Here is a 12,876-nt window from a genome sequence, read left to right on the forward strand (position 1 = left end):
AATCGAACTTTGTCTCTGACTACCATCAGGTTCAGCTTCAACTTGATGTGTGGGGACACAAAAGACATAGCGTTACACTTCAACCCCCGGTTCGATCCCGATGTGGTGGTGTTCAACACCTTCCGGGGCGGCAGCTGGGAGAATGAGGAGAGGCCCACTGAGATGCCCCTCCGTAAGGGGGAGGACTTTGAGATCTTCATCCTTATAAAATCGCAAGGCTACCAGGTCAGAAGTGTGTACATGCACACATTTGTACATCTTTTTGTATGTCTGTGTACTGTGTGCATGCATGTAATGTCTCTTTACTGCAGGGGAAAATCTCATTTACTGGATTTGGGTGTTCTATTCCATTGACAGATTGAAGAACAGTCATGTTTGATTATGTGACCTCTGGTTTGTGCAGGTGATCGTAAACGGTCAAAAGTTCTATCTGTTCAATCACCGCATCCCACTGGAGCAAGTGACCAGCCTGGAGATCGGAGAGGAGGTGACCCTGTACAGCGTCGAAGTTATAGAGGTGAGGAGGAGCCGCGTGCGTTCCGAATTTTAGTTCAGCTGTGTACTTTTCGACATTTGCCCATAACAGCATTTGTATTTGTATTTGCATTTAGGCATCGCTTGACGTGATTGTATGAGCATGTGACTTGTATGTTCCCCGGCCCACGCCTAACTGTGTTTGTGTTTCAGGAAGAAGTGCCGTTCTGTCCAGAAGTGCCAACTGTATGTCCTGAGCCAACTGTGGGTGAGCCGCTTGTTGGTGTAAGTTTTCTGGCCTCTCACACACACACACACACACACACACACATGCACACAGACATGTATTCACCTGCACATATCACAGTCCCTCTGTGTTTTCCACACTGACTGCTACTACATTACCTACATGCCTCCATCTGCATTCTATTGCAATAGACCAGCAGATTTGCAGCTGTGGTCCTTGTGAGTCACAAGGTTGCTGCATTCTGTTTTTGTCTTGAAATTGTCTCTGAAATTAACTCTGGAAGATATACTTGAAGATGGCCTCAGTGTGGACTTCACTCCATCCCATTTGATAGCCATACTTGGGGACTACAACACTTAAAATTCCATCTTCTTAGCCAGTTGCTTTATTTTGGCCATGACTGCTGCTAAAAAGTGCATCACTTCTGAATGGAAAGATGGAACCGCCCTGGTGTGGAAGGATGATGTAAATTCAGGTATAACACTAGAGATGATGACATGACTTGAGAGGCAACCTCACAGCTCTCTGCCAAAGCATGGTAGTCTTGGTTAAATGATACGGAGAAAGCAAGTGGTGATATGGAAGGGAAGGGTTAGGGATAAGAAATGTAATGGACCAAAATACTTGTACTTACCGCAATGCTAATCAAATTACATTTTCATTTGTAATTGTCTGTGTCATACATGTATTCTCCTGCCCCCTCATGCCCCCAACTGTATGTGTGTCTCTTGGCCAACTTAAGGTAGTTCTGGGCACTTAGAGTGGGGAAAAATACCTCAATTACAATAAAAATGTAATTGTCAAACCCAATAAACCAATTCAGGAGAGTTAGCTTTATATATAACTGCTTTCATTTATTGATGTGCTGATTGACAGTGAAACCCAGCAGACCCTGTAGCTCTTCAGCCGCCAGGGTTACGAACAGCAGACAAACTGCTCTGTGTTCATCCCGGTGTTTGTGCTTTGCAGAACCTCCCGTATCTGCGGCCCGTCTCTGGCAGTCTGAAGCCGGGGATGTCCGTGTACTTCCAGGGAACCCTTCCCCAGAAGATCAGAAGGTTAGCTGCCGGCCTGCAGAATGATGAATGAGTCTGTGTGAAATCAAAAAGTGGGCGGAACTGTTAAATGCTCAGAGTAACTCCCTGATTTTCACCCAGTCATTTTGTTGTGATGTGGGGAGCAAAATTGTTTCATTGGTTGAAATAAGCTGGTGACTGACGGCTCACTGTAGCTCTCGATCTTTCAGTTTTTGAAGCTTTGCTTTCCAGTTGCTAGTGCAGTGTTGCATGCTTAGTGACGCTGAGGGTAGGGAGCAAAAAAGCAGAACCTCCTAGGGCCTGAGTTGAACACTGCTGAAGTGATGCTTGATGTTTAATTAATGTCATACTCTGACTTCAAGATGTGAGAAAGTGAAGCTGGAATCAGTCTATATAGGTAACCTCTTGCTGTGATTCTATTTGTTCGTATGTTTTTGAAGTTGGAACCCCATCAATTTGATGCTCGTTTCTATATTCTTTACAATTCAAGTTTTGTCACCCTGCTGATGACTCCAGAACATTCCAATATCTTCGATCTTCTGAATCTCTGTTAAGGGGATGTGATGACATAATCCTGTGGCTGCGGGCATTCTGTACCGTAACAAAGCACCCAAAACTCCTGTTAATAAGCAGAGAGGAACTGAAGGACTGAGGAGGATGAACTGGTGACTCGAATCTGTAAAATCAAAAATAATAAACGTCCTCGCTCTGCCCCCTGCAGCTTCCATATCAACTTCCGGTGTGGGGACCTGAAAACCGGAGACGTAGCCTTCCACTTCAGACCCTGGTTCTGTCCCTGTGAGGTGGTGGTGATGAACACCATGCAGAACGGAGGCTGGCAGACGGAGGAGAGGGTCACCAAGATGCTCTTCAGCAAGGGGGCGGGCTTCGAGATGATCATCCTCATCACATCAGAGGGCTATCAGGTCAGACCCGCAGGAGGCTGTGCATCTGCCTCTCTGTATGCGCGTTTGTATTTGTGTCTTGTGTGTGCTTGCGTCATTCCTCCTTACTGCGGATTAATAAAATCATTTTTAACGGAGTAAGGCACTATATTCAGTTGGCACATAATTTGGAGTATAAAGTCATTTTAATGCTTTTTGTAGAGCCGCCTTTTTAACTTTAACTTTGTGTTTATTCCCCTCTCTGGCTCAATGCAGGTGACCATAAACGATTCCAACTTCCACCTGTTCAACCACCGCATACCTGTGGAGCAAGTGACTGCCATCGAGATCGGCGGGGACGTCTCTGTGCAGACTGTCGATATCATCGAGGTGAGGAGGAGCAGCGTGCCTTCTGCCATTCAATTTTGATGTTCTTTTTTACGTATTTAGCTGATCCTTTTTTAAGAGTTCCCCACAGCACTCCTTAATTTTTTAATTTTAATATTAAAACATTTGTACTTGCATTTAGGAAGTTGTGTTTTGGAAATGAATTGTTCTCTGTTCTCACCCCCCCCCCCCCACACACACACACACACCACTAATTGAGTTTGTGCTTCAGGGTATACCGATTGGTGTCCCGATTTGTCCAGGAGGGCTAATAGACACGGTGAGTGATGTGGGTCGGCTGGCCAACAGACACACACACACACACACACACACACACACACACACACTCTCTCACCCTCAATCCCACGGTTTTTACACACACACACACACACTCACCCACGGTTTTTTACACGCACACACCACTAATTGAGTTTGTGCTTCAGGATATACCGACTGGTGTCCCGATTTGTCCAGGAGGGCTAATAGACACGGTGAGTGATGTGGGTCGGCTGGCCAACAGACACAGACACACACACACACACACACACACACACACCTCAGTCCCCCTATGGTTCTAGTTTTCAAATGCTCTGTGCTACTACATTACCCACGTCCCTCGTCTCTCCATCTGCATTCTGTTGCAATAAACAGAACCGCAATCCTGGTCCTTGTGAGCCTGGACCCTGTGAGGGTGCTGGTTATAATTTCGACTACACATTTTAATTCATTGCGAAAAAAGTATAAGAATATCGCATTTTGAATGACGTGTGAATGGCAATGACCTGTAAATTGTGATCCGTGTTGGATGGGTCACATTCGAAGACAGGAAGACAGCAGATTCCTATTAGATTTATTTCCACACATGTGGCCCAAAACGGATCTTAAAATATCCAATTCCAAGTGTTGCCCTCCCCCCCCCCCCCCCCCATGGTTTCTGTTAAGTATTTTTTTTTGTCATTTTCATCTTCGTAAAACATTTTATTTATTTTTTTTTTTAAACAGTCAACAAACATTTTCATAATTTTTGTTTGACCTAATTAAGACTGTTACTGGGTCTTACCAACCAAACATTTTTACATTAAACATTTGTACTTGCATTCAAGCAGTTGTATTTGGTTTAGGAAGTGTATCATTTTGGGTTACCTTACTGAGCTTGTCTTGCAGGATGATGAAACAGATGAGGAAGTACTCCCTGAGAAAGAGGTGGTCATTTGTGTGAGTATGCTGGCCAGTGACTATACACAGGCATGGAGAGACACACACACACACACACACACACACACACACACACACTCTTTATTTGCATTCTGTTGAAATAGACCAACATCTTTGCAACCCTGGTCCTCGTGAGCTTCTGAGTGTGCTGGTTTTAGTTTTTTCCCAAGTGGGGAAAAAAAAAACAGGCTTTGTTTTTGAAGCTCATTTCCTGGTCTTGCTGAGACATATGTGCTTGGCTCCAGTATAGGTCTTTTAGCCACTTGTTACAAAGTCAGCGGTACCGATGCAGTCAAAGTCCGTTTTTTTGTCCACAGGAACACGTAGTGGCAGTAGGGTTTTTTTTTTTTTTTGTGTGTAAGGCTTCCCCATAAGCTGACAGTAAGTTTGGACAATATTTTGTGGATGAATTGGGGACAGTTTCCGTAACTGCGCGTCACTCAGGCGGTGGTGTCTCGCACCCTTCGTGACCATACAAGGGTTTCCCCATTTTCCCTTCTGCAGTCTCTGGCTCCAACGTGGCCGCATGAAAACTGCACTTCCACGGTTTCAAAAGGCTTCTGACTCGCTCGTGGAAAGTTAATGGATGACATCGCTGTACTCTGTTTGTCGATATTTTTTCTACAGTCTGTTTTTTTGCCTTAAAGACATCAACCCATTTAGACCCAATAAATCAGGTGAGGTGAGCTTCCTGTGTAATCTGTGCTTTGATGTGGTAAACCCTGATTGGCAGCAATGTCCAGCAGACTCTACAGCTCTCCAGCACCAGGGTTATGAACCACTGCAACAGACAAACTTCTTTGTATTAATCCCAGTGTTTATGTTATGCAGAAAATCCCACAAGCGCGGTCCTTCCCCAGTGGTTTGACCCTGGGGATGATTCTGGTCATCGAGGGAATTGCTCCCATTGATGTCCCCGGGTGAGGAGCCCCTGCTGGAAGAATTAATGAGGCTTCCATAAGAAAATTAGCATGTGAACAGCTGGTCTTAAAGTTCAGGGCTTTGTGACAGGAAAGAATATGGGTCTGTGCAGGTTTATTAAACAGTAATTCACATAAACTGAATGGAGCTCCGCTCGAATTCGCTGTACAGTGGGATTGTTCATTTGTCTCATTAGCATTCACTGTTTGATCCAATGGGAGGGTATACCTTTAGGGGATCCGGAGTGGTTCATTGGAAAAACCATGACAACACAAAGGGCAACATGGTTTGACCAAGTTTAGTTTGTGTAAACTTTAAACTTTCCCACCCATCTGACGTTTTTCTTTGAGGAACAGCATTGTGTATTCAGGCACATGAAGATGTAAGGGTGGTGGTCTCTGATTGTCATTCTGGAAGGCAAGAGTACAGCACTTAGTCATACTCTTGCGGTATGACTAAGTGCTGCCGTCCTAATATAGCAGGTGTCCAGCACCCTTGGAGCCGAAATTAAGCACCTCATTATGTGATTATGTGAAATATTATTGCACTGAAGTTTATTGCAAAACACTGAGGTTAGAATTAGTTGGTAAACGGACTCTTGCTATGATATTATTATTATTCACTTGTATGTTTGAGAGGATGACACCACACATTTTGTAGACCAACTGGATACTCATCTCTGCATTTTTAAAATTACAAGTCTCCCTATCAATGAATCCAAAGCATTCCACTCATCTTCTAAAATTTATTTGCGGTTCGTGATGTACATTGCTGTGTTTTTTGTAAGAGTTTTATAAACTATTATTAAACCTTCTGCATTTAAAAGGCCAATGTGATTGACTGAGATTGTAGATTGTAAATGTTGAGCGTCTTATTTGGCCACTTGGCGCGTTAAGTAATCTGTGGTAACCTTGTTCTTGGGCTGTCCGCCACAGGTTCGCCATTAACTTCAAAGGCGCGGAGCCGGGTGACATAGCCTTGCACATAAACGTCCGCTTCGAGCCCTCACCGGGGGTGGTGGTGTTCAACACCTTCCGCGGCGGCAACTGGGAACAGGAGGAGAGGCCCGACGGGATGCCCTTCCGTCAAGGGGAGAAATTTCTTCTGGTCATCAGCATAACCGCAGAGGGCTTCCAGGTCAGAAGGACAAGAAGTGTGTCTGCTGTGTGTGTGTGTGTGTGTGTGTGTGTGTGTGTGCAGAGAGACACACGGACATTCACCTCTACTTTTTTTGTGTGTGCATTGAATAATGTGTGTGTCTGTATTTCCATGTGTGTGTGTATTGGATGAGTGCATGTCACTCCTCTTTATTGCAGAGGAATATAATCTTAACTGGAATAGATCCTCAATTGACTGAACTGAATGCTCTGTAGGAAACGTAATGGTAACAGAAACACTCTGGTTCTTGCAGGTGAACGTGAACGGTAGTCTGTTCCACTTGTTCGTGCACCGCATACCAGTGAATCTAGTGACTTCCCTGGAGGTGGATGAGGACTTCTACATTAGTATCGCTGAGGTGAGGAGGAGCAGTGTCCATTCTGCATTCAAACTCAGGCTCTTGCTTTCTGGCATTCAGGAGGTCCTCTTATCCCACGTCTTACAGTTTCACATTAAAGCATTGCAGCATTGCTATCCGCTTTTTTCCGGTTGTTGACATGATTGTATTAGGGCAGTGTTTGGTGTACTCCACTCATACCTTACTGATTTTGTGTTCCAGCCAGTACCAGAAGTCAAAAAGGAAGAGCCAGAAGAAAAACAAACAGTGGTTAGTGAGAGCCTGCTAGCCATTCAGTACACAGCTATGCATGTACACACACACACACACACACACACACAAAAACATGCAAAAATATTTTCTTTCTGTTCTTCTTTCATTCATCTACACACACATCTATCTACATGCCTACCTTCATTGTTTTACACCCTGACTACCACCTGTCACACACCTTTCATCTCCCCACCTGCATTTAGTTGCAGTAGATTAATGGATTCACTACCCTGGTCCTTGTGAGCCACAGGCTGTGTGCTAGCTCTTTTTCCATCAATCCAAGTCCTTTAGACCCAGTGAACCAGGTGACTGAAATTAACTGTGATCAACTGCTTTGCATAATTGATCGAATAAGTGCTGATTGGTAGTGATACCCAGCAGACCGTTCAGCTCTTTGGCACCAGGGTTATGAAACACTGCAACAGACAAACTGCTCTGTATTAATCCCAGGGTTTGTTGTGCGTTTTCCCCAGTATGTGCAGCCCCTCACCGGCGGTTTGAAGGAAGGGTGGTCTCTCTACTTCCAGGGAAAAGTACCTACTGACCTCAAGAGGTGAGGAGCCCCCTGATGGTCATGTAGGGTACTATGGGGGATGGGGCTGAGATGGGAATTTTTACTAGAAAATCTCCGCACTCAAGCATGTAATTTGTCCTGCAGTAATAATGTCCCAACAATTATTTGTTGATCAATACCCCTTCTGTTCTATGAAAAAAAGTGGGCTTTCTGATGCTGAGAATTGACTCTGCACAGAGAGCTGATGGCAGAGCTTGAAAACATTTCAAATGTAATATTGGATCATAAGGAAGAGCACCTTGGATCCGGTATGGCTCATTGGAGGAACCATGGCAATGAAAGAGTACTTAATTGAATATGTTAGTCAATTGACATTTCTTGCATACAGGGAGGGGCCATATTTATAGTTTAATCAAGGCAATAAAACATTGCATCACTGTGTAAGCTCTGTGGTAGGAGTATAGTAGGACTTCAGTGCCCGTGGAAACAATGCTAAGGTCCCTGGCTTTGAAGTTTAATTTATGTTGGCCTCTGAAAAACTTTGGTTCTGAAAAATCAATTGATAAACTCTTTTTGTCATGCCATTTACTTGGATGTTTCAGAGGATGAAGCCACATATGATCAATCAACCAGATACTGAAAATTTTCCAGTTTTTTTTTTTTTCCTTCTGAAAATTCATTTTAGTCTCACAGTACTGCTGTGTTCTACGTTCTGTATTGTTATAAAGCAGTAGAAACTCTAGTCGCCAACCAGAACCTCCTGTAGGTTTGATCAGAGAGGATTGAAGAACTGAGGTGGTTTATTAGAGTGGAGTATCTTATCCGGGGACCCAAAACAATCTGTGATAAAACTTTATTGCTCTCTATCACCCCCTGTAGGTTTGCCATAAATCTGCTCTGCGGTGAAGCGGAAGGCTCTGACATAGCCTTGCATTTCAATCCCCGGTTCGATGGCGGTGTGGTGGTGTTCAACACCTTCCAGGGCGGCAGCTGGAATGATGAGGAGAAGCCTGACGGGATGCCCTTCCGTAACGGAGAGGACTTTGAGCTGCTCATCACGATCACCTCAGAGGGTTACCAGGTCAGAAGTACAGGAGCTGTGTGTGTGTGTTTGAGTGTGTAGTCTGTCTGCGTCTGTCTGCACGCACTGTGCATGTGTCATTTAAAAAAAAAAAAAAAAAAAATCTGTGTACATTGGATGTGTGCGTATGTTTGTGTTTGTACTTTCATGTTTGCTTCGGAGAAAAAAAATTGCTTGAATGGTAATTGTGAATAGTAGCCTTCTTTGACTGTCTTCTGTCCTCTCCTGCAGGTGAACGTCAACGGTAGCCCCTTCTACTTATTCAAACACCGCATACCAGTGGGACAAGTGACAGCCCTACAGATCGTTGAAAAAGTCTCAATACAGACCATCAGAATTATCGAGGTAAGAAGGAGCAGCATGGATTTAAATTTAGCAGTTTACTTTCCAGCATTTAGCTGGTCCTAGTTGTCCAGTGTTTCCCACACTGCCCATTCTGTCAGTTAAGCATTTACACATGCACTTAGGCCTTTGTGTTTTCATGCATGCATTTCTGTTTGCATACTTGTTGGATTGTGAGATCCACTGTTTTGTGTACCCCCAGCCTCCCCTAACTGAGTTTGTGATTGTGTTTCAGGAAAGTGTCCCGGAAGAACCTGATAAAGAAGAGGAGGTTGTGGTTAGTGTGAGTATCCTGGCCTACCATTCCATTCCACATACACACTCTATGCACATTTATACACACGCTCTCTCTCTGAGACACACACACACACACACACTTCAATCCCTCTTGGCATTCTGTGGCAATGGATGAACAGATTTGCAAGTGGGAGGGTACACTACGAAGCAAGGGTATAGAATTACCATGCTAAATTCGGTTTTAGCCAATGATTTTCCATATCACAAAGCCGACTGGGTATATCGCCATGGTTACTTGCGTTGCACAGCTGACCTGGTCGAGGGCAGGTTATGTTTAGGAAATGTACTGCTCGAGTAGGGTCCATGCTGTGCTGCGATAGGCTCATTGTTGCAGACATCGCCCCTTTTGTGGGAACGTGCACAGAGCTTGATTACGAAGCTCATGTTCGAGTTGATGACCACCTTTGTGATACCAGTTAAGCCCAATCGTTAAGCCGGATAACGAAGAGATGCTTGGTACGTGAATCTTCCTTTGTAGTACACCCCACCCCCCCCCGGTCTTTTTGAGCCATAAGGTGTGCTGGTTTCTTTTTCTTTAAAAAAATGAGGTAAATTGTGATTTGCTGCCGAGTGACCGTAAGATCCTGCCGTGTATGAATCCCTGTGTTTGTGTTGTTCAGGTCCCCAAGTTCGTGCAGCCCATTGCCGGCGGCTTGAAGACTGGGACGTCTATGTTCTTCCAGGGAACCATTCCAGACGGCACGGACAGGTGAGGAGCCATGAACAGTTCTGCGGGGAATGGGCTCAAGATTCCATTTTGTGACGGAAGAACAAGCGAGGCTTTGTGGAACTTGTGTGCTCTCTCTGACACCCAGTCATTATGTTCTGCCATGGGGAGCAAAATCCTTTCATTGGTTAAAACCAGTCAGCATTAGCTCAGGAGGTACAGTAGAGTGGTCATCTGATGACCGGAGAGTTGTCTGTTCGATCTCCTGGGTGCGTCAGTGTCCTTCATAGTGGCAAGTGCCCCAGTAGCTCCCAACGAACCTGTTGTCCCCTTTGAATGACTGCCTTTCGCTGTTTGTGTGTGTGTGTGTGTGTTGGGTGAATGAGAGGCATTCACTATAAAGCACTTTGTGCAGTAGTTGCTGGATATATAAATGCAGTCTATTTACCATTTACAAGTCATGAAAACTCACTATCTCCATAAGTTACACGCCTCATGAATCGGTAGTGCAGTTATGCCTGCTTAGTGGCTATGTTTAGGGTTTAACAACATTTGGGAATATTGACAATGATATTGCTTCCTTTTTACTAGAACATAAGGATTTATGTAGCTGCATAGAAAGGAATTATCAGATTAAAACATTTAATGTAATGCTGTTTCATTGGCTAATGGCAAGCATTGGAGTGGGTTTTGAGTGGACTGTTTTACTGTATCAAGTTGACAACAGTATCAGTTGCTGCTGAGAAGATTTATCAAACCATGACTCATGTAAATTGACTGGAAGTCATCAGGAAGTTTGTGTACAGTGGGATTAATGTAAGATTCTATCTCAGAGGTCTGTCTCCCTACTGATGAAGTCAAATCGTTTCAATGTTATGCACCTTCTGAAACTTTGTCAGAGAAAACAATTCTGTGGCAAAAACCTGCAGTGTGGTGGTAAAACTCCTGTTACCAAAGCAGGATCTCCTGTAGTTATGAAGTACAGAGGTATGTCGTAGTTGAGTATCTTATCTGGTCTCTGAGAAATCTGATGCATCTTCCCGGGTCTCTGTCACTCCCCACAGCTTCAGCATCGACCTGCCTTGTGGGGACCAGCCAGGCTCTGACATCGCCTTACGCTTCACCGTCCGGCTGGATACATCGGTGCTGGTGTTCAACAGCTTCCAGAACGGCAGCTGGGAACAGGAGGAGACAGTCAACGAGATGCCCTTCTTAGTGGGCGAGAACTTTGAGCTGCTCTTCATTGTCATGACAAATGGCTACCAGGTCAGAAGGACAGGAAGTGTGTGCATGTGTGTCTGTGTGTGTTTTGCCGATACATGCCGAGAAATATGATCTCACTTAGTGCAGTAGTGCACAAAATTACATTGATGGATTGAAATGCTTTTGAGTATTCTCAGAGTTTTTGAAAACTGCCTTCTTTGGCTCCTTGTCTTGCTCTTGGGCTCCTGCAGGTGGTCATAAACAGTAAGGTGTACTACTTGTTCAAGCACCGCATATCAGTGGACCTGGTGATAACCGTGCAGATCGAAGGAGGCGTCTCCATGCGGGATGTTCACAAGCTTGAAGTGAGGAGGAGCGGCGTGCATTCTGCATTTACATTCAGACATTTACTTGCACATAACGCATTTCACATGTGCGTTTTAGTCCCTGTATTCTCATTCAGGCATTTGTTAACATGTCTGGATTTGAAGGTGCATTGCTTTACATGCCCCCACTTACCCCTGTGTTTGTATTTCAGGAAGTTGTTGTTATTGAGCCGGAAGTCGAGGTCGTAGTTCCTGTGAGTTTGCTTGCCTCCACACACACACACACACACACACACACACACACACACCTACATGTGCATCTCAGGCTCTGTGTTGGTGCACACTGCCTGAGGTCCTTTATTACTCACACCCGTTCATCTCATCAACGGATTCACAACCCTGTTCCTTGTGAGCCTCAAGGTGTGCTGGTGTTTGTTTTTCTCTGAAATTCATCAACCCCATTAGACACAGTTAACCAGGTGAGGTAGGGTAAATGTGATCAGCTGCGTTCATTGATTGACCAATGAAATGCTGATTGACAGCAACACCCAGCAGGACCCTGCAGCTCTCCGGCACCAGGGTTATGAACCACGGCAACAGGCTCTGTATTAATCCTAGTGTTTGTGTTGCACAGATTCCCCAGTATTTGCAGACCATCAAAAAATTGGAGATGGGGGCATCTGTGTACTTCCAGGGATCACTTCCTGCCGATATCAAAAGGTGAGGCACCTCCTGATGGCCATGGAGGGCACTGCAGGGAATTGTGGTGGAATAAATGAATGAGACTTCATGGAGCTAAAAATTGAGCTGTTGTATTCTTTCAGTGATTGTTCATTTTTTGTGCTGTGCAGGGAAATATCCTTTAATTGGTCAAAAATAGTTCAGTGATTGACAGCCATTATAGCTTTACTTATGCAGTTCATGAAACCTCACTCCCCCATCGCTAGTTCAGTTATGCCTGCTTAGAGACTTTGTGGTTGGGATTCAAAACAATTTGAGGCTATTGATGATAATACTTATTTGATTTATACCTAACAATTGCATAGAATTTGACTGCTGGCTATAACAAAGTTGTGAGCTCCATGATCAGGGTTTTTCCTGTCTTAAGTGGTGACTTTGCTTGATGGCACCTGTGGTAGGTCTGGCTTTTCATGCCACTGAGATGTTGTCTCCCTATATTAGGAATCTACATCTAGAAATGAAAGCTCTGTAAAGTCTTTGAGACCACCACAATGCATTGAGATGTAAGCTATAAAAAATGAAGCGTGTGGGGAAAAAATAAAAAATAGGAACAATGTAAACGTTTATTGAACAATTACACATTGTAAGTGCCAGAATTGGGGGGGGGGGTCTGAGGGATTAACACTAAGTGGTAATTCCACAGGAAAAGTGATATTTGTAATTGCAGTACGTTTTGAGATGCATTCCATGTTCTTCCACTCAAAACTTACAGTATTAACCTTTTCACTTAATGAATCCACACACGTGCCACCTTAATGTATTTCTTTTTATT

The 12,876-nt window shown here is 44.3% G+C and overlaps 1 protein-coding gene across 1 annotated transcript in view; it reads left to right on the forward strand.

The window, feature by feature from the left end:
• Window positions 1-12,876, forward strand: part of LOC135235715 (uncharacterized) — a 133,864-nt gene that overhangs the window by 35,610 nt on the left and 85,378 nt on the right. The window contains exons 48-58 of the mRNA XM_064301501.1: window positions 30-225; window positions 404-517; window positions 688-759; window positions 1,691-1,779; window positions 2,480-2,684; window positions 2,919-3,032; window positions 3,262-3,309; window positions 3,473-3,520; window positions 4,194-4,244; window positions 5,076-5,164; window positions 6,101-6,302. Of these exons, the coding sequence (XP_064157571.1) occupies window positions 30-225; window positions 404-517; window positions 688-759; window positions 1,691-1,779; window positions 2,480-2,684; window positions 2,919-3,032; window positions 3,262-3,309; window positions 3,473-3,520; window positions 4,194-4,244; window positions 5,076-5,164; window positions 6,101-6,302 (1,228 nt within the window). The remainder of the gene's footprint in view (window positions 1-29; window positions 226-403; window positions 518-687; window positions 760-1,690; window positions 1,780-2,479; window positions 2,685-2,918; window positions 3,033-3,261; window positions 3,310-3,472; window positions 3,521-4,193; window positions 4,245-5,075; window positions 5,165-6,100; window positions 6,303-12,876) is intronic.

This window comes from Anguilla rostrata, chromosome 12, assembly GCF_018555375.3.
Source record: "Anguilla rostrata isolate EN2019 chromosome 12, ASM1855537v3, whole genome shotgun sequence".
NCBI lineage: Eukaryota > Metazoa > Chordata > Actinopteri > Anguilliformes > Anguillidae > Anguilla > Anguilla rostrata.